The 18655-nt window shown below is 40.2% G+C and overlaps 1 protein-coding gene across 9 annotated transcripts in view; it reads left to right on the plus strand.

The window, feature by feature from the left end:
- dome (cytokine receptor domeless) overlaps positions 1-18655 on the plus strand; it is a 438464-nt gene that overhangs the window by 158120 nt on the left and 261689 nt on the right. For 8 of the 9 annotated variants that reach the window (XM_070092688.1, XM_053774864.2, XM_053774858.2 and 5 more), the window contains one exon: positions 3493-3714. In XM_070092688.1, coding sequence (XP_069948789.1) covers positions 3594-3714 — 121 coding nt within the window. In that variant the 5' untranslated portion in view covers positions 3493-3593. Of the gene's footprint in view, positions 1-1479; positions 1682-3492; positions 3715-18655 lie in introns of all 9 variants that reach the window. The other variant, XM_070092685.1, reaches the window with a different exon arrangement.

Below are 18655 nucleotides of genomic sequence, written 5' to 3' on the forward strand. Positions count from 1 at the left end.
ACTGGCCCCCACTAGGCAAGTCTTTCTCAAAACCAAAAATATATATTCCAGTGACGAGATGATAGTACAGTACTAGGAACAGCATGGTTATAAGACTGACTTGGACATTTAATTTCCTCCAGTGCCTATTTTTCCTGTTGAAAGTTTGTGATGCAGTTTTCTGGGTGGTACTGTGTCGAAGGGTTTCTTGCAATCTAGGAATAAGCTGTATATCCATGTTGGATAAAAGTCAAATACCGTGGCTAGAACAATTTTCAACTATACAAATTTTGAGAAAACTCTTTAGACAAGTTTCGTTCATCCTGGACCATTAGTAATTTTCAATAATTTTCAGACGTGACTTGATGATGGTCCAAGATAGGCTGAAATATTGTCTAAAGAATAGTTGTGGGCTATCTGTGAATCAGTATATCATTATTAATTCTTCAACTGATCATTAGCCTGTCGTAGACATCATATTGTTGAGACAGGGCTTGCTATCCCATGTGCCTTACTTTGTACTTCGTGGGGAGGTAACGCATTCTTCACATATTCAACCACTTTTCTTTTATCCCCTCCAATAACTTGCATTGTGTGCTTGTGTTTTTTGTTTTACCTGTGACAAGTTTCAAAAGTTTTTAGGTTGATTGCTTATTCAATCAAGCTGTAGCTGTTGGCGGCCCTCTGGCTTATGTATCTATCACAGCTTGGTTACTCTGACACTTAGCGGAAGTATTTATCCAGTTTGCCTTTGAAAACAAATACATAGTCTTGTTCAAGCAATATTTCTGATATCTGTCGAGAGCAAGTTGAGTAGTCGTGAACCATGGGCTTGAAATCAAATAAAAATGACAAAGTTAGTTATATTAGTGGGCTCCTCACAGAAGCAAATGCCATATTTGGACAGTGAGATAACTGTAAAAAAAAAAAAAACTATAATATATAGAGATGTGACAGTTAATAGGTCACAAGGAGGAGGACTTTGTGAAAGATAGCTGTTGTTGCACAGAACTGTTGAATTCTTTGAATGATACAGTACTTATCCTCGTATACAAAACAACCGTCAGTAACGGGCGGGGAATTCACAGTCAAATAGGGATTATATATATATATATATATATATATATATATATATATATATATATATATATATATATATATATATATATATATATATATATATATATATATATATATATATATATATATAGCCGTCTTGAAAACTTCACACCAAATATTATCCTTTTAGGATATCTTAACCTCTCAAATGAAAGGTGGAAGATGGTTCATTACAACATTATGCCTGAAATAGTTCCTGGAAGCACTCTGGCTTCACCAGGTACCAGATCAGCCAAGCTATGATGAATTCATATATGGGACAGCAGGTCACCAGCAGCAACAGCCTGATTAACCAGGCAAGCACCAAACGAGACTGGCCCAAGGCCATGCTCTGGGAGTAGAAAAACTTTCAAACTCATCAAAGGTAACGGATGTTGACAGACAAGGAGGCCTGGGACCGGGCAGGGAGGGCGACGAACTCTGGCAGCAACTCCGGCAAACTAAGGCGCCCCCGCATTTCACTGGGCCTATTTCACACCTTTCATAACTTTACCTCGCCACTACTCCTGCTGCCTACAATCTATTTTCCTCCATATTTAAGAGAAACCTACCACCGCGTAGGCTAAACGTTTCAACAATAAAGGTACCTAACAGTTGCACACGTGTCTTACTCCATTTTAGAAACTGTATCATGCCAAGATGAGACCATTCCCATTAATACTGTGATGGGGAAAGATGGGATATTGTGGAGAATGTCAAAAGCTGGAATGAGGAGGTGTGAAATAAGTGTAGGGATATGTAGTGTTAATGGAGGTTAGTGATACATAAAGTATGTCAGGGGTTGAAGTTGGGTGTTGGGTATGGTATGGCGGGAAGGGGAGCGCCCTGTTGTTGACTGTTGGGTGTGTCCTTGTCCCTCGGGAGTGTTCCTCCCTTAAGGGAAGATGACCTCTTAACCTCCTCCCTTCAGTCCCCTTCCATTTTCTCTCAGCTCCTTTACTCTTTACTTCCACATACTTTTGATCTCTGGTGGCAGGTTTTGTTGTATGGATAATTGGACATCCTGTTAAATCTGAGGAATCCTCTCAGGTACTCATTATTTTTTTATTTGCACGAGATCCCAATATCCTACATTAGAACGCAAGAATAAAGGAACACCAGTATGCCTAATGGCCCTTGCTAGGCAGGTCCAACTCACACCCAACCACACCCACCCATATACCCGCCCAACCTATATTTAATACCACTCAAGGCTCTTGCCTCAATGAAGCAACCTTGGAGTTCGTTCCACTCATCAACAGCTCCATTGTCAAACCCTTTAGCCTTTCTTAATCAAAATTTGTTCATTTTGAATCCGTTGTTGAGAGTTCTGTTTTGGTCAGGTACTTCCAGCACATTATTTATAATTCCAATATTTATTTCTATTTTCCCAGTATTTTACCTAACTCTACTTACAGCAAAATATTTTCTAGATTAAGACTTGTAAGGCATAGTTGTCTTTGTTCACACACTGGGTATTATGACCCGTCGGTGCAATGAACCGTTGGTGCTACGAACGGTCGGTACTATGACCTGTCGGTGTAATAAACCATTGGTACTACGACCCGCCGCCAATATATCTTTTTTCCACCCTAAGTGTGATGTTCTCAAGAGTGTATGCAAATATTTATATGCATATTCCCCATTTTTTCTCGGTTAATTGAGAAAATACTTAATGAGAAAAGAACTATTATGAATTCCTTAGCGCTTCACTTATTCCTTGGAATAACTCAGCTCTCTATTCCCCTCCCCTTTCACCAAAGGGACCGTCGCCCACAAGTTGGGAACCACAGCACTACAGAGTCCGGCCTCCAGATATACGTAGTTCATTTTTCAAGTGCGTACTGCGTCAGTTTCTGATTTATTTAAGTGTAGAAAATATTGTGTTTATTCATGTTACGCAACCCTGAGTATTATTATTATTATTATTATTATTATTATTATTATTATTATTATTATTATTATTATTATTATTATTATTATTATTATTATTATTATTATTATTATTATAATCAGAGAAAGCGCTAAAGACGCAACCCTGAAAACACTTACTTTTAATCACAAATATGCAGCTCGATATCTGGACAGACCCAATCATTTCTGAAATCTGCATGCTTGTTGTCCGTGGGATGAGGCTGGGATGTATTTAAAGTGCTTATATTAAATTGAAGTGATCTTTATTATACTATTAATAAAAATATTGGCTTCATTAAAGATAAATTTCACTAGTTAAATGAGAAGGTAATACATTCTCGTGTATATAATATCATTATATCATGGAGAACTGTGCTTGTTGATTTAATTTTCATTTACAATTAATACAAAATTTTATTTACGAGTAGTTAATATACATTTCACACTTAGTGGATAATCATTACACATTTTTCTTTTATTAATAAATAACTTAAATTTCAGGTCTTATGGATGCAGAAAGGATGTAGGGTGAGCGTTGACAGTAGAGGTGAAACATCTACTGTTCATTGTTGTAATCATCTCAGCATCACCACCCTAGCAACATGATGGTGTTGACGTGGAGAGAAGGCATACCTCTAGCACTGGTGGCCCTCTTCACAATCTGTCAAGCCAATGATGTGCCCAACTACAAGTGTTTCCCTTTCTCAACCCGTTCACAAGGAAGTAAGCTGCTTTCTCTGTACTACTCTAAATGCATGGTAGTCTACTGTCTTACCCTGGCTGGTATGGGGAATTATTTAGCAAGCTATGATGTGTTTTGTGTGAAATTGTTTTAATAATTCTTACTACATGCATCTTAATTGTGTCATCTATTAATGGAAACATTATTATTTGATCCGTTCCTTTTGTCTCAAAAAAAAAAAAAAAAATCAGTATAATGTATGTTTGATAATGAAGAATTAAATTTTGTTCCATTAAATTTTGTTCCATTAAATTTTAAAATACATATCATTTAATACTTGTGGATAAATTAAAACCTAACAAATCCCCAGGCCCTGATGAACTGTATGCAAGGGTTCTAAAGGAATGTAAAGAGGAGCTTAGCACACCTTTGGCTAATCTTTTCAACATATCACTACAAACTGGCATGGTGCCAGATAAGTGGAAAATGGCAAATGTGATACCTATTTTCAAAACAGGTGACAGGTCCTTAGCTTCGAACTATAGACCAATAAGCCTAACCTCCATAGTGGGAAAATTTATGGAATCAATAATTGCCGAGGCAGTTCGTAGCCACCTTGAAAAGCATAAATTAATCAACGAATCTCAGCATGGTTTTACAAAGGGACGTTCCTGCCTTACGAATTTATTAACTTTTTTCACTAAGGTATTTGAGGAGGTAGATCATGGTAACGAATATGATATTGTGTATATGGACTTCAGTAAGGCTTTTGACAGGGTCCCACATCAGAGACTATTGAGGAAAATTAAAGCACATGGAATAGGAGGAGAAATTTTTTCCTGGATAGAGGCATGGTTGACAAATAGGCAGCAGAGAGTTTGCATAAATGGGGAGAAATCAGAGTGGGGAAGCGTCACGAGCGGTGTTCCACAGGGGTCAGTGTTGGGCCCCCTGCTGTTCACAATCTACATAAACGACATAGATGAGGGCATAAAGAGCGACATCGGCAAGTTTGCCGATGACACCAAAATAGGCCGTCGAATTCATTCTGACGAGGACATTCGAGCACTCCAGGAAGATTTGAATAGACTGATGCAGTGGTCGGAGAAGTGGCAGATGCAGTTTAATATAGACAAATGCAAAGTTCTAAATGTTGGACAGGACAATAACCATGCCACATATAAACTAAATAATGTAGATCTTAATATTACGGATTGCGAAAAAGATTTAGGAGTTCTGGTTAGCAGTAATCTGAAACCAAGACAACAGTGCATAAGTGTTCGCAATAAAGCTAATAGAATCCTTGGCTTCATATCAAGAAGCATAAATAATAGGAGTCCTCAGGTTGTTCTTCAACTCTATACATCCTTGGTTAGGCCTCATTTAGATTATGCTGCACAGTTTTGGTCACCGTATTACAGAATGGATATAAATTCTCTGGAAAATGTACAAAGGAGGATGACAAAGATGATCCCATGTATCAGAAACCTTCCCTATGAGGATAGACTAAGGGCCCTGAAACTGCACTCTCTAGAAAGACGTAGAATTAGGGGGGATATGATTGAGGTTTATAAGTGGAAGACAGGAATAAATAAAGGGGATGTAAATAGTGTGCTGATAATATCTAGCCTAGACAGGACTCGCAGCAATGGTTTTAAGTTGGAAAAATTCAGATTCAGGAGGGATATAGGAAAGTACTGGTTTGGTAATAGAGTTGTGGATGAGTGGAACAAACTCCCAAGTACCGTTATAGAGGCCAGAACGTTGTGTAGCTTTAAAAATAGGTTGGATAAATACATGAGTAGATGTGGGTGGGTGTGAGTTAGACCTGATAGCTTGTGCTAACGGGTCGGTTGCCGTGTTCCTCCCTTGAGTCAATGTGACCTGACCTGACTAGGTTGGGTGCATTGGCTTAAGCCGGTAGGGACTTGGACCTGCCTCGCATGGGCCAGTAGGCCTTCTGCAGTGTTCCTTCGTTCTTATGTTCTTATACATTTATAGTTATTTAATTTAGCTGAAGATTTTCTTAAATTACACAGCATGAATTTGTAGTGTTGCTAAAGCGAAAAAAAGTACTAATTACAAGCTTTATATTCATTGGTTAAGGTCATTATACACGTGTTGAAATGAAGATGAACTATCGCTTATTGTTGCATAATGGTACGTCACATTAGATATTAATTTTTGGTGGTCAGAATATTATTCCTTCAAACCAGAAGAGAACAATGACACTAACCACAACATCCACAGCAAGTGTCTTTGTGCTAGGAGGTTCCATGCAGTGTAACTATGAAATGTAGTATCATTAACATTGTATTGTAGTGCTTTTATATTAAAGTGCAGCTTAATGTAACAAAACTATCTTGGTTGTGGGTTTATTGGAATTGGAAGCTTGGGAAAGAACTGTGCAGTAGTTGCTGCTTTAAAGCTTTTTTTTTGGTCGTGTTTAAATTCGTTATTTTGTATAATGGCGTACATTGAGGAATGTCTACTGGTAATGGTGATTATTTTGAAACCTTGTATTGTAGATAGAATAGGAGCTTTTTCTATGATGCATCTAACCATGAAGCTTAGGTGGGAAGGAAATAAACCAAAATTATGGAATTAGAGAGAAGCATTAAATAAAATAAAGGAAATTAAAATAAATGAATCTACTTTATTCTCTTGCACTCAACCAACTCAGACATGTCCCATATTCTCCTGTTGCTACCCTCCTTCACCCGTCTCTTTATTTCCCTGCTTCTTACACCCCACTCCTCCCCTTATTCCTCTGCTTCCAACACCACCTCACCCCTTCCCTTATTCTTCTGCCTCTTACACCTTACTCTTCCCCTTATTCCTTTACTTCCTACCATCCCTCGTCCCTCCTCCCATCCCCACTCCTGTGTTTTCTTTCTCATCCTTGTTTCCCATTCTCTCCATACATGCCAACTTGGCACAAAAAAAGCAGTGTTCCTCCAGCAATGTGTTTGATGTTCACTACCCAATATGCTTTGATAGTTGTAGTTTCTCTCCAGTTTGTACTCCATCCCCTGTATTGGTCCAGTGAAGTGTTAATAACGGATGAGTAATTACTATAGTCACAAGAGATAAAACGAGTGGTGGTAGCATTGAGGTGCAGGGAATCACAGCATACATAAATTGATCATACAACTGTTACCTCTACTAGACAGGAAATAAACTTTTCCATAGAAGTGTAGGGGAAAGTTAGCATAGGCCTAGTGTAGGCCTAGCCTACACCCACCACCCACATACTGCAAACTTGGTTCGTATAAATACATCTTGCATATTACTGGCACCAGCAAGAGAAAGGTAAAGTAGAAATCAGTTTTCTTCCATGGCATACAGACAGGATGTCAGCACAGCATATCTGTGGGACATGTAAAAAAATCCTTGGAAGGAAATCCAGAATCACATGCAATCTATGCTTTTCCAAACACCATATCTCTTGTACTAGACTAAATACAGCCTCAAAAAATGACCTCGAACTAGCAAGGTGTTTCTGGTTGTGCAATAAAGATGTAGAACTTTGGGCAGATATCAGAAAGGTACTAAGGAGAGTAATAAATGATAAAAATAATCAAGAAAACAAAGATGACCTCTTGGATAGTCTACCAAAAACATATAAAACATGGGAGCAAGAGATAGTGTATCAAAAAATGCAGAATGCCCATACCACAACAGATGACTCGAAACTATCTAGTCACCCACATAGTGCTAAACCAGACCCATCCCCCAGTCATAGCACTAATACCCACAGTGCTGGTGCTGGCCCAGGCTCAGCCCCCAGCCCCAGTGCTGACTCATACCCAGCCCCCAGCCCCAGTGCTGACTCATACCCAGCCCCCAGGTTTACTGCCAGCCCAGACTCTACTAGGGACCCTACCACAACCACCACTAAAACCGTAAATATACAACCATCATTGTACAAGACCATGGCCCACAGTACAGATGTTGGAGAGGAGCCTCCTCCTTCTTCCTCTACTGAGGAAAGTAGATGGAATCCAGGACGGGGTGGCCCTGGCTTGGATACTGAGGATTATAGTGCAGTCCCAGAACCTGCAGAAATTGACAACACACCTCCCAACAATTCTCAACCAAAGGTGAAATTGTGCAAATATTATGCTTGGGGCATCTGTAAGCATGGAATATCAGGAAAAAAAAAATGGGGCATGAACTTTGAGCATCCCAAAAAATGTAGCAACCTCCTGTCTAAAGGAGTGTGTTGTTGTTCTTCCTGTACTTTCTTTCACCCAAAATTGTGTCACTCCTCGGTCCTCCAGAAGCAGTGTTACAACATTGACTGCCCTGCATATCATCTAAGAGGGACCAGGAGGCACAGACCCCACAAGACAAACAAAAGTAGCTACGACAACCCAACTCCAGGTGATTTTTTAGTGGCAGGAAACGGAAAAAGAAAATGGAAGGAAATAACAAAAATAGTCCACCACCTTGGAGCCTTGTTGGACTGGAGACACAGCCAGTGGCCACCCATGGCCCTCCAGAATTACAACTACTGATGCCAATAACAAAATCCCCCCAACAAACACAGAATACAACCTCGTTCATATTTGCTAATATACAGGGCCTTAAGCCATCCACCAACAACAAAATACCTTTTATCAGTGGACTTCTAGAGGAGTCTAATGCAATGTTTGCAGCCTTCACAGAGACTCACACAAAAGATCACTTTGACAGTGAAATATGGATAAGTGGTTACAACCTTTTTAGATACGACAGAATGAACAGGCAACAAGGGGGTGTTGGCCTGTATGTCAAAGAGTCCCTCATCTGCACGGAGTTGCTGAACACCACAAATGAGGTAGTTGAAGTTTCATCAATAAAGATCGAGAACCAAAACCTAGTCATTGTGGTTGTATATAAGCCACCAGATGCAACCTCACAACAGTTCGAGGAACAGCTACTGAAAATTGATTACTGTCTGGAAAACCTTCCAGCTTCATCCCCAAACATCTTACTGCTTGGTGATTTCAACCTAAGGCATACAAAATGGAAGAATGTAGCAAATAATGTTATAGCTGATACAATCCCCGGAGGTAGCGCAGATGAAAGGTCACACACACACATGAGCTACTAAGTCTCTGCGAAAAACACACCTTAATTAAGCCAGCAGATAGTGGAGCCAACAAGACTAGAAAACACACTTGACCTTATCTTCACAAATAATGAGGACCTGATAAGAGACATAAGAATATCAAAAACAACTAATTCCGATCACAACCTAATCGAAGTCCAGACGTACATGCATAGGGGTCCTGATCAGCAGAATGCATGTACCTGTGAAGGTGTCTTCACAAAATACAACTTCAACAACAAGAACATCAACTGGGACCAGGTAAACCATGTCCTAAACGAAACATGTTGGGAAGATATCTTAAATGACATGGATCCAAACCAGTGCCTTGAAAGGATCAACTTCCTGGTAGCTGAAGCATGTTCTAGGCATATTCCCCTAAGAAAGAAGAAAGAACAGGAGTAAACTGGAGAGAGAAAGACGCTCCCTCTACAGAAGACAACGAAGAGTCACCGAGCTTTACTGTATCTGATACAGTGTATCTGATACACGAAAGGAGGCGCTGATCAGGGAAGTGGAAACTATCGAACTTAAGTTAAACGACTCTTACAGGAACCAGGAGAGACAGGAGGAACTTAAAGCTATTAGTGAAATTGAAAGAAATTCAAAATATTTCTTTTCATATGCCAAAAACAAGGCAAATACCACATCTAGTATCGGGCCCTTACTCAGGCAGGATGGGACTTACACAGATGACAACATGGAAATGAGTGAAATATTGAAATCCCAGTACAACTCTGTGTTTAGTGAACTACTAATCGGTCTGAGGATCGATGACCAAAATGATTTCTTCATGAATGAGCCTCAAAACTCCATAAATGTATGCCAGATTTCCGACATTACCCTAACTCCGATAGATTTCGAAAAAACCATTGACAACATGCCCATGCACTCAGCCCCGGGCCCAGACTCGTGGAACTCTGTTTTCATTAAGAACTGCAAGAAACCCCTCTCACGTGCCCTAAGTACACTATGGAGGAGGAGCTTGGACATGGGTGAAATTCCACAGTCACTTAAAACGACGGATATAGCCCCACTCCATAAAGTGGCAGCAAAACATTAGGTAAGAACTATAGACCAATAGCTCTGACGTCCCACATCATAAAAATCTTTGAAAGAGTGCTAAGAAGCAGGATTGCAAATCACCTGGATTCCCAAAATCTGCACAATCCAGGGCAACATGGGTTCAGGGCAGGTCGCTCCTGCCTCTCACAACTACTGGATTACTATGATATGGCCTTGGATGCACTGGAAGAAAATCAGAATGCAGATGTAATATACACAGACTTTGCAAGAGCATTTAACAAATGCGATCATGGCGTAATAGCCCATGAAATACGTGCTAAAGGAAGAACTGGGAAAGTGGGGAGATGGATCTTCAACTTCCTAATAAATTGAACACAAAGAGTAGTGGTCAACAGAGTTAAATCGGAGGCTGCCATAGTGAAGAGCTCTGTTTCACAAGGCACAGTACTCGCCCCCATCTTATTCCTCATCCTCATATCAGACATAAAGATATACATCACAGCACCGTATCATCCTTTGCGGATGATACTAGGATCTGCATGAGGCTGTCATATGCTGAGGACGCGGTTAACCTCCAAGAAGATATAAACAATGTTTTCCAGTGGGCAACGGTAAACAATATGATGTTCAATGAGGACAAATTCCAACTACTCCGTTATGGAAAACTGGAGGAGATAATAACTAGAACAGAGTATACTACAGACTCTGGCCATACAATAGAGCGGAAAAATAATGTAAGGGACCTGGGAGTAGTAATGTCTGAGGATCTCACTTTCAAGGATCACAACAGTGCCACGATCGCATGTGCAAAGAAAATGATAGGATGGATAACGAGAACGTTCAAAACGAGAGATGCCAAGCCAATGATGATCCTTTTCAAATCACTTGTTCTCTCTAGGCTGGAATACTGCTGTACATTAACATCTCCATTCAAAGCAGGTGAAATCGCAGATCTAGAGAGTGTACAGAGATCCTTTACTGCACGTATAAGTTCTGTCAAGCACCTTAACTACTGGGAACGCTTGGAAGCACTTGACTTGTACTCGTTGGAATGCAGGAGGGAGAGATATATCATAATCTACACTTGGAAAATCTTGGAAGGAATGGTCCCAAATCTGCACACAGAAATCACTCCCTACGAAAGTAAAAGACTGGGCAGGCGATGCAAAATGCCCCCAATAAAAAGTAGGGGCGCCATTGGTGCACTAAGGGAAAACTCCATAAGTGTCCAGGGCCCAAGCCTCCCATCAAGCATTAGGGGAATTGCCAATAAACCCCTGGCTGCCTTCAAGTCAGTGCCGGATCAGCCGAGCTGTGGCTCATATGTTGGACTGCGTGCGGCGAGCAGTAACAGCCTAGTTCATCAGGCCCTGATCCATCGGGGGGGCCTGGTCATGGACCGGGCCGCGGGGGCGTTGATCCCCAGTATAACCTCCAGGTAACCTCCAGGTAACATGTCCACCATTGGTTTGAACAAGTCATGTGGGGTCATACTAGGCAGTGGACTGGGTTAGCTAGTGCTTGAATCATACTTTATAAACCTTCATCATTAGTGCTTTTAATAAACTTGCCTTTCTTGTATGTAAATTACACATATAATGCAGTAGCTAATAGAATGGTTAGGGTTGAATATATATACACTGGTTGATATTTGGGCTTGTGTTTCACTAATTGCATGTGTAAGACAGACACTAACAGTTATCTCAGGTGGAGAGTAAGGTGGATGTTGTAGCTTGGTAATAGTTTAGGTGTAGCTATTAACACAAGTATTGTAGTTTTGTCAGTGTGTGTGTGTGTGTGTGTGTGTGCATGCATGCATGTGTGTGTATGCATGCAGGTGTGCATGCGTGTGTGCATGCATGTGTGTGTGTTCATGCATATGAATGAGGGAGAAAGTTTGAAAGCAAATGTTCCAGTATGTGTAGGTTAATGTTGTGACTGTTACTCTATATATAAGTGTGTGTGTGTGTGTGTGTGTGTGTAAAAGTTTGTGGAAATATGTAAGCAGGCAGTTTTCTTTTGTCATTGTGTAAATTTCTATTTGTAGGCTCATGGTGTCCCATCTTCACTTTTTTTTTAGTTTCATTTGTCATTTTTTCCCCCCAGAATGTGTGCCCAAAATAAGCAACACCCAAGTACCACTTTACTGCTAGGTGAACATGGGCAGCAAGTGTGAAATTCACCTATGTGTAGCCCAGACTGGGAATTGAACCCCAGCTCTCCTGGGTTACTACAGATGTGCATGCATGCATGATAGAGAGAGAGAACGAGAGAGAACGAGAGAGAACGAGAGAGAACGAGAGAACGAGAGAACGAGAGAGAACGAGAGAACGAGAGAGAATGAGAGAGAGAGAACGAGAGAGAATGAGAGAGAGAGAACGAGAGAGAATGAGAGAGAGAGAACGAGAGAGAACGAGAGAGAGAGAAAGAGAGAGAGAGAACGAGAGAGAGAGAACGAGAGAGAGAGAACGAGAGAGAGAGAACGAGAGAGAGAGAACGAGAGAGAACGAGAGAAAGAGAGAGAACGAGAGAGAGAGAACGAGAGAGAGAGAACGAGAGAGAGAGAAAGAGAGAGAGAGAGAGAACGAGAGAGAGAACAAGAGAGAGAGAGAACAAGAGAACGAGAGAGAGAGAGAATGAGAGAGAGAACGAGAGAGAGAACGAGAGAGAGAGAGAACGAGAGAGAGAACGAGAGAGAGAACGAGAGAGAGAGAGAACGAGAGAGAGAGAGAACGAGAGAGAGAGAGAACGAGAGAGAGAGAGAACGAGAGAGAGAGAGAACGAGAGAGAGAGAGAACGAGAGAGAGAGAGAACGAGAGAGAGAGAGAACGAGAGAGAGAGAGAACGAGAGAGAGAGAGAACGAGAGAGAGAGAGAACGAGAGAGAGAGAGAACGAGAGAGAGAGAGAGAACGAGAGAGAGAACGAGAGAGAGAGAGAGAACGAGAGAGAGAGAGAGAACGAGAGAGAGAGAGAACGAGAGAGAGAGAGAACGAGAGAGAGAGAACGAGAGAGAGAGAGAGAGAACGAGAGAGAGAGAACGAGAGAGAGAGAGAGAGAACGAGAGAGAGAGAGAGAACGAGAGAGAGAGAGAACGAGAGAGAGAGAGAACGAGAGAGAGAACGAGAGAGAGAACGAGAGAGAGAGGGATGGAGGGAAGGAGGTTGGTTGAGGTTAAGGTTTTGCGTGTGTGCTCACTTAATTGTGGTTGCAGGGGTCGAGAAATAGCTTGTGTGTGTGTGTGTGTGTGTGTTGGGTGGGCACTTGCATACGTATGTACATATGTGTGGTAAGTAATTATCTATTTGTAAATATTTATTGTTACAGAAGTAGAGCTAGATGGTGTCCCATTGTTATATATGTAACATTTATTTTCAAGCTCTGCAATACTTGTTGCTCATAACCTCCTCTGCCTCGCTCACCTTCCACCTATCAGTTCTCTATAAAGTAACATATTACTGTATTTACTGTAATATTTTTTTTACTCCTCCTTTTAGTACTTAAGGTTTCTACCTATTTGCTGTCCTTGTTGATACTTACATTTCTTTTTCCCGATCTGTTGTCTCTAATCATGAACTTACTGGCAGTTATCAGATCTCCTATTTTTATGTTTACTTCTACTGTATATTTTTATATTGGTTCTGTATGACAGCTGCATACCTGAATTAAGCTCATAAAATTTTTTTTTATTAGCCTTCAGTATATCCATTCTTCTTTTATTTAGAGGCTATCTCTAAGCTAGCTGTGATAATGGTGCATATGGGTTTTTACCCTTAATTAAATTATAGCCTGGTGTGAACCTTACCAATCCCCTCTTGAATTTGTTGCTTGATAAAAATGTCAAGTATAATGCACAGTAATCCCATAACACTGAAAAAATGAAGAAAATATTACCTTTCAATAAAGTGAAGATTTTGTAGTCCTCACACAGTGGCACAGGTTGACAAAATATCACTTATCATAGCTTGCAGATGTTGATTATATTATAATGTAGTACTGTTCTTTTACAATATTTGTATATTTTTTTGTTCACTGCTATTAAACTGTTCATTCAGTACACATTGGTTAAATTATCATTGTGTTTTGGCACATAGTACTTAGTGCAAGAGAACATGCAAAAAATGTATTTCAAGTGAAGTGTTGTAGATTGTTATTCATATCATGCAGTTGTGGAATGAAATATTCTTATCAGATAGTTATGGAATGGACTAATATTCCAATCACACAGTTGTTGAATGAATTATGTTCCTATCATGCAATTGTGGAATTAATTGCATTTATAATATGTTTATGTATTCCATGTGATTAGCACTTTACTTACCTCACTAAAGAATGAACCAATTCAATGATAAAATTTATCATATCTTTAGAGAACATTGTTTTTCCTACAAAAATATTTTGTATCTACTAATCTTGATGTTGTAGTGACCCAACCCACTAGCCTGATGCAGGAGGGACCTGGTATGTTTCTACTTGTTCTACACTTAATTTATTGTGAATAATCAGAAGAATGGATGGGAACTAGAGCCATGGTCCATGTGTGTGGTAGGTCCAATGCTGTACCATTCACTCAGAGGATACAATGGGTTGATTGTACAACCATCACTTCTGTGACATGGCTGTACCAGCCACCACCAGCTATGATGCTACTGTTTTGTCCCACACCCCCTAAAGCTTTCTTGGTCCTCTACATCTATTCTTATAAACCTTAAAGCCATATTGTCTATAAACCCAGGATAAGAGCAACAGTCTTAATGTGGAAATACCATCCATTGTGAAAGGTGTGAGTGTAATTAGGGTAAACTGGGAGAGTCCTCAAGACTCATGTTAACAAACAAGGAATGCTTGCTGCATCAACAGTGAAAAAACAATGCTTTTCTAGTTCTTAGGAATACTTTCTTACATCTTAAGAACCAGGAACAGGCAGAACTTGATACTGCTGAAATGAAACACAATAGCAGAAAGTGTTTAGAAGCTGCTTTAGTTATGACTACAGGCACAATTCTTCAGAGCATATTATATTTAACCCTTAAACTGTCCAAACAGATCAACGTTCAAATCCGTAGTGCTCCAAAAGTAGATCTACGTTTTTTTTTTTACATATTTTCAAATACAGTGGACCCCCGGTTAACGATATTTTTTCATTCCAGAAGTATGTTCATTTGCCAGTACTGACCGAATTTGTTCCCATAAGGAATATTGTGAAGTAGATTAGTCCATTTCAGACCCCCAAACATACACGTACAAACGCACTTACATAAATACACTTACATAATTGGCCGCATTGGGAGGTAATCGTTAAGCGGGGGTCCACTGTATAACAAAAAAAAAAAATGTAGATAAAAGTTTTTTAACATATTTTCAAATATAAAAAAAAATGTAGATAAAAGTTTTTTACACGTTTTCAAATGTAAAAAAAAAAAAAAAGAAGATATACAGTGGATCCCCGCATAACGATGGCATCACATAGCGATTATTTCGCATACCGCTTACTTTAATCGCAAAATTTTTGCCGCGCATACCGATTAAAAACCCGCTCACCGATTTTCGTCCGAGACGCGTCCAATGTGCGCCCTCAGCCAGCCTCTCATGTGCCGCCCGTGCCATTGTTTACCAGCCAGCCTCCGCGGTAACATCCAAGCATACACTCGGAATATTTCGTATTATTACAGTGTTTTCGGTGCTGTTTCTGGAAAATAAGTGACCATGGGCCCCAAGAAAGCTTCTAGTGCCAACCCTACACCAATAAGGGTGAGAATTACTATAGAAATGAAGAAAGAGATCATTGATAAGTATGAAAGTGGAGTGCGTATAGCCGACCTAGTCAAGCTGTACAAGAAACCCCAATCAACCATCGCTACTATTGTGGGCACCAGAAAGACAATCAAGGAAGCTGTTCTTGCCAAAGGTTTAACTGTGTTTTCGAAACAAAGATCGCAAGTGATGGAAGATGTTGAGAGACTCTTATTGGTGTGGATAAATGAAAAACAGATAGCAGGAGATAGCGTCTCTCAAGCGATCATATGTGAAAAGGCTAGGAAGTTGCATGAGGATTTAATTAAAAAAATGCCTGCAACTAGTGATGATGTGAGTGAATTTAAGGCCAGCAAAGGTTGGTTTGAGAGATTTAAGAAGCGTAGTGGCATCCATAGTGTGATAAGGCATGGTGAGGCTGCCAGTTCGGACCACAAAGCGGCTGAAAAATATGTGCAGGAATTCAAGGAGTACATAGAAACTGAAGGACTGAAACCTGAACAAGTGTTTAATTGTGATGAAACAGGCCTGTTCTGGAAGAAAATGCCAAGCAGGACCTACATTACTCAGGAGGAAAAGGCACTCCCAGGACATAAGCCTATGAAAGACAGGCTTACTCTTCTCATGTGTGCCAATGCTACTGGTGATTGCAAAGTGAAGCCTTTATTAGTGTATCACTCTGAAACTCCCAGAGCGTTCAGGCAAAAGAATGTCCTCAAGGATAATTTGTGTGTGCTGTGGAGGGCAAACAGTAAGGCATGGGTCACTAGGGAATTTTTCTATAACTGGTTACACCATGCATTTGCCCCCAATGTGAAAGATTACCTAACTGAAAAGAAATTAGAACTTAAGTGCCTCCTGGTGTTAGACAATGCCCCTGGTCATCCTACAGACGTGGCAGAGCGACTTTATGGGGACATGAGCTTCATTAAGGTGAAGTTTTTGCCTCCTAATACCACTCCTCTCCTGCAGCCCATGGACCAGCAGGTTATTTCCAACTTCAAGAAACTGTACACAAAAGCTCTGTTTGAAAGGTGCTTTGTAATGACCTCAGAAACTCAACTGACTCTAAGAGAGTTTTGGAGAGATCACTTTAATATCCTCAATTGTGTAAACCTTATAGGTAAGGCTTGGGAGGAAGTGACTAAGAGGACCTTGAACTCTGCTTGGAAGAAACTGTGGCCAGAATGTGTAGACAAAAGGGATTTTGAAGGGTTTGAGGCTAACCCTGAGATGATTATGCCAGTTGAGGAATCCATTGTGGCATTGGGAAAGTCCTTGGGGTTGGAGGTTAGTGGGGAGGATGTGGAAGAGTTGGTGGAGGAGGACAATGAAGAACTAACCACTGATGAGCTGATAGATCAACTTCAAGAGCAAGAGGCCAGACCTGGGGAAACTGGTTCAGAGGAGGGGAGAGAGAAATTGAAGAAGTTGCCTACTACAAAGATTAAGGAAATCTGTGCAAAGTGGCTTGAAGTGCAAACCTTCATGGATGAAAATCACCCTCACACAGCTATTGCAAGCCGTGCTGGTGATTATTACACTGACAATGTTGTGAAACACTTTAGGCAAGTCATAAAGGAACGAGAGGTACAGGCCACTATGGACAGATATGTTGTGCGAAAGAAGTCCAGTGACTCTGAAGCTGGCCCTAGTGGCATTAAAAGAAGAAGGGAAGTAACCCCAGAAAAGGACTTGCTACCTCAAGTCCTAATGGAAGGGGATTCCCCTTCTAAACAGTAAGAAGATAATGCTCTCCCCTCCTCCCATCCCATCAATCATCACCAGATCTTCAATAAAAGTAAGTGTCATGTAAGTGTGCATGCCTTTTTCAGTTTGTGTGTATTAAAATTAACATTTCATGTGGTAAAAAAAATTTTTTTTCATACTTTTGGGTGTCTTGCACGGATTAATTTTATTTCCATTATTTCTTATGGGGAAAATTCATTCACATAACGATTATTTCGCATAACAATTACCCCTCTTGCACGGATTAAAATCGTTAACCGGGGGTCCACTGTACATTTTTTTACATACTTTCAAATGTTAAAAAATGTAGATCTACGTTTGGACAGTTTAAGGGTTAAGAATAAGAACAAGCATCGGGGTAACACACTTTTCTAACTCAATCCTCAAGTCACCATTCCCAAGTGCTGTAAAAAGCATAGCATTAGACCTACTAAACCTTCAACACTTCAATGCACCAGCCACGTAAGAACATAGAATTGAGGAGCACTAGCCCATACTAGGGAGGTCTTCCTCAAATCCAACCCTTCTCACTCATTGAGTTGTCCATCCTGTTTTTAAAGTTACCCAAGGTTTCAACTTAAAAGACTCTGCTTGGCAAATTGCTTCACTTATGTACAGTGGAACCTCGGTACTCGAACAGCTCCATACTTGAACAATTTGGTATTCGAACGTTTTGTTCAGGAAACAAATCGCTCAGTAGTCAACTGTTTGCTTGCCACTTGACCAAGCAAACACGACCTGCCAGAACTTCACTGTAAACTATTTTGTGTTTCTTCACATTTTTTGGTGTTTTTTATATTATGTATTTGTATAAATAAGTCACTGCAGGGCCTAAGAGGGTTAGTAATAACAGCCAACCAAAAAGAAAATCGGTTGGGAAAAATTTGTTCTGTACTCGAACAGATCGGCATTCGAACAGCCTCCTAGAACCAATTAAGTTCAAGTGCTGAGGTTCCACTGTACATCCTTCACCTGCTACTACTCTCCTCCTTTCTATATATATATGAATGGCTTTGATTTTATAGATTCACTTGAGAAAGTTTGCTACATACAAATGAAACATTGCTTCCCTCCATGTTTTTTTTTTATCTTTTCATCCTATGTTTTTATCTTTTCATCACTACTTGTCAGCTGTTGCCACAGTTTCACAGCCAAATTGTTTATCAGTTAATACAATAAGTTATTTCTTTCCATGTGTCTGTAGAGTATTGTATTAACATTCATGCATTCTGTGCTCTGCTTTGGATGGAATATATTTGAAAGACCTGTGAAATCTGTAAATGTTTGAAGGATAGTTATTCTCTTGATAATGTTTGTGCTGCAAAGTCAACCTTTGTTCAACCTTGATTCTGTCATAATT

This window comes from Cherax quadricarinatus, chromosome 40, assembly GCF_038502225.1.
Source record: "Cherax quadricarinatus isolate ZL_2023a chromosome 40, ASM3850222v1, whole genome shotgun sequence".
Lineage (NCBI taxonomy): Eukaryota > Metazoa > Arthropoda > Malacostraca > Decapoda > Parastacidae > Cherax > Cherax quadricarinatus.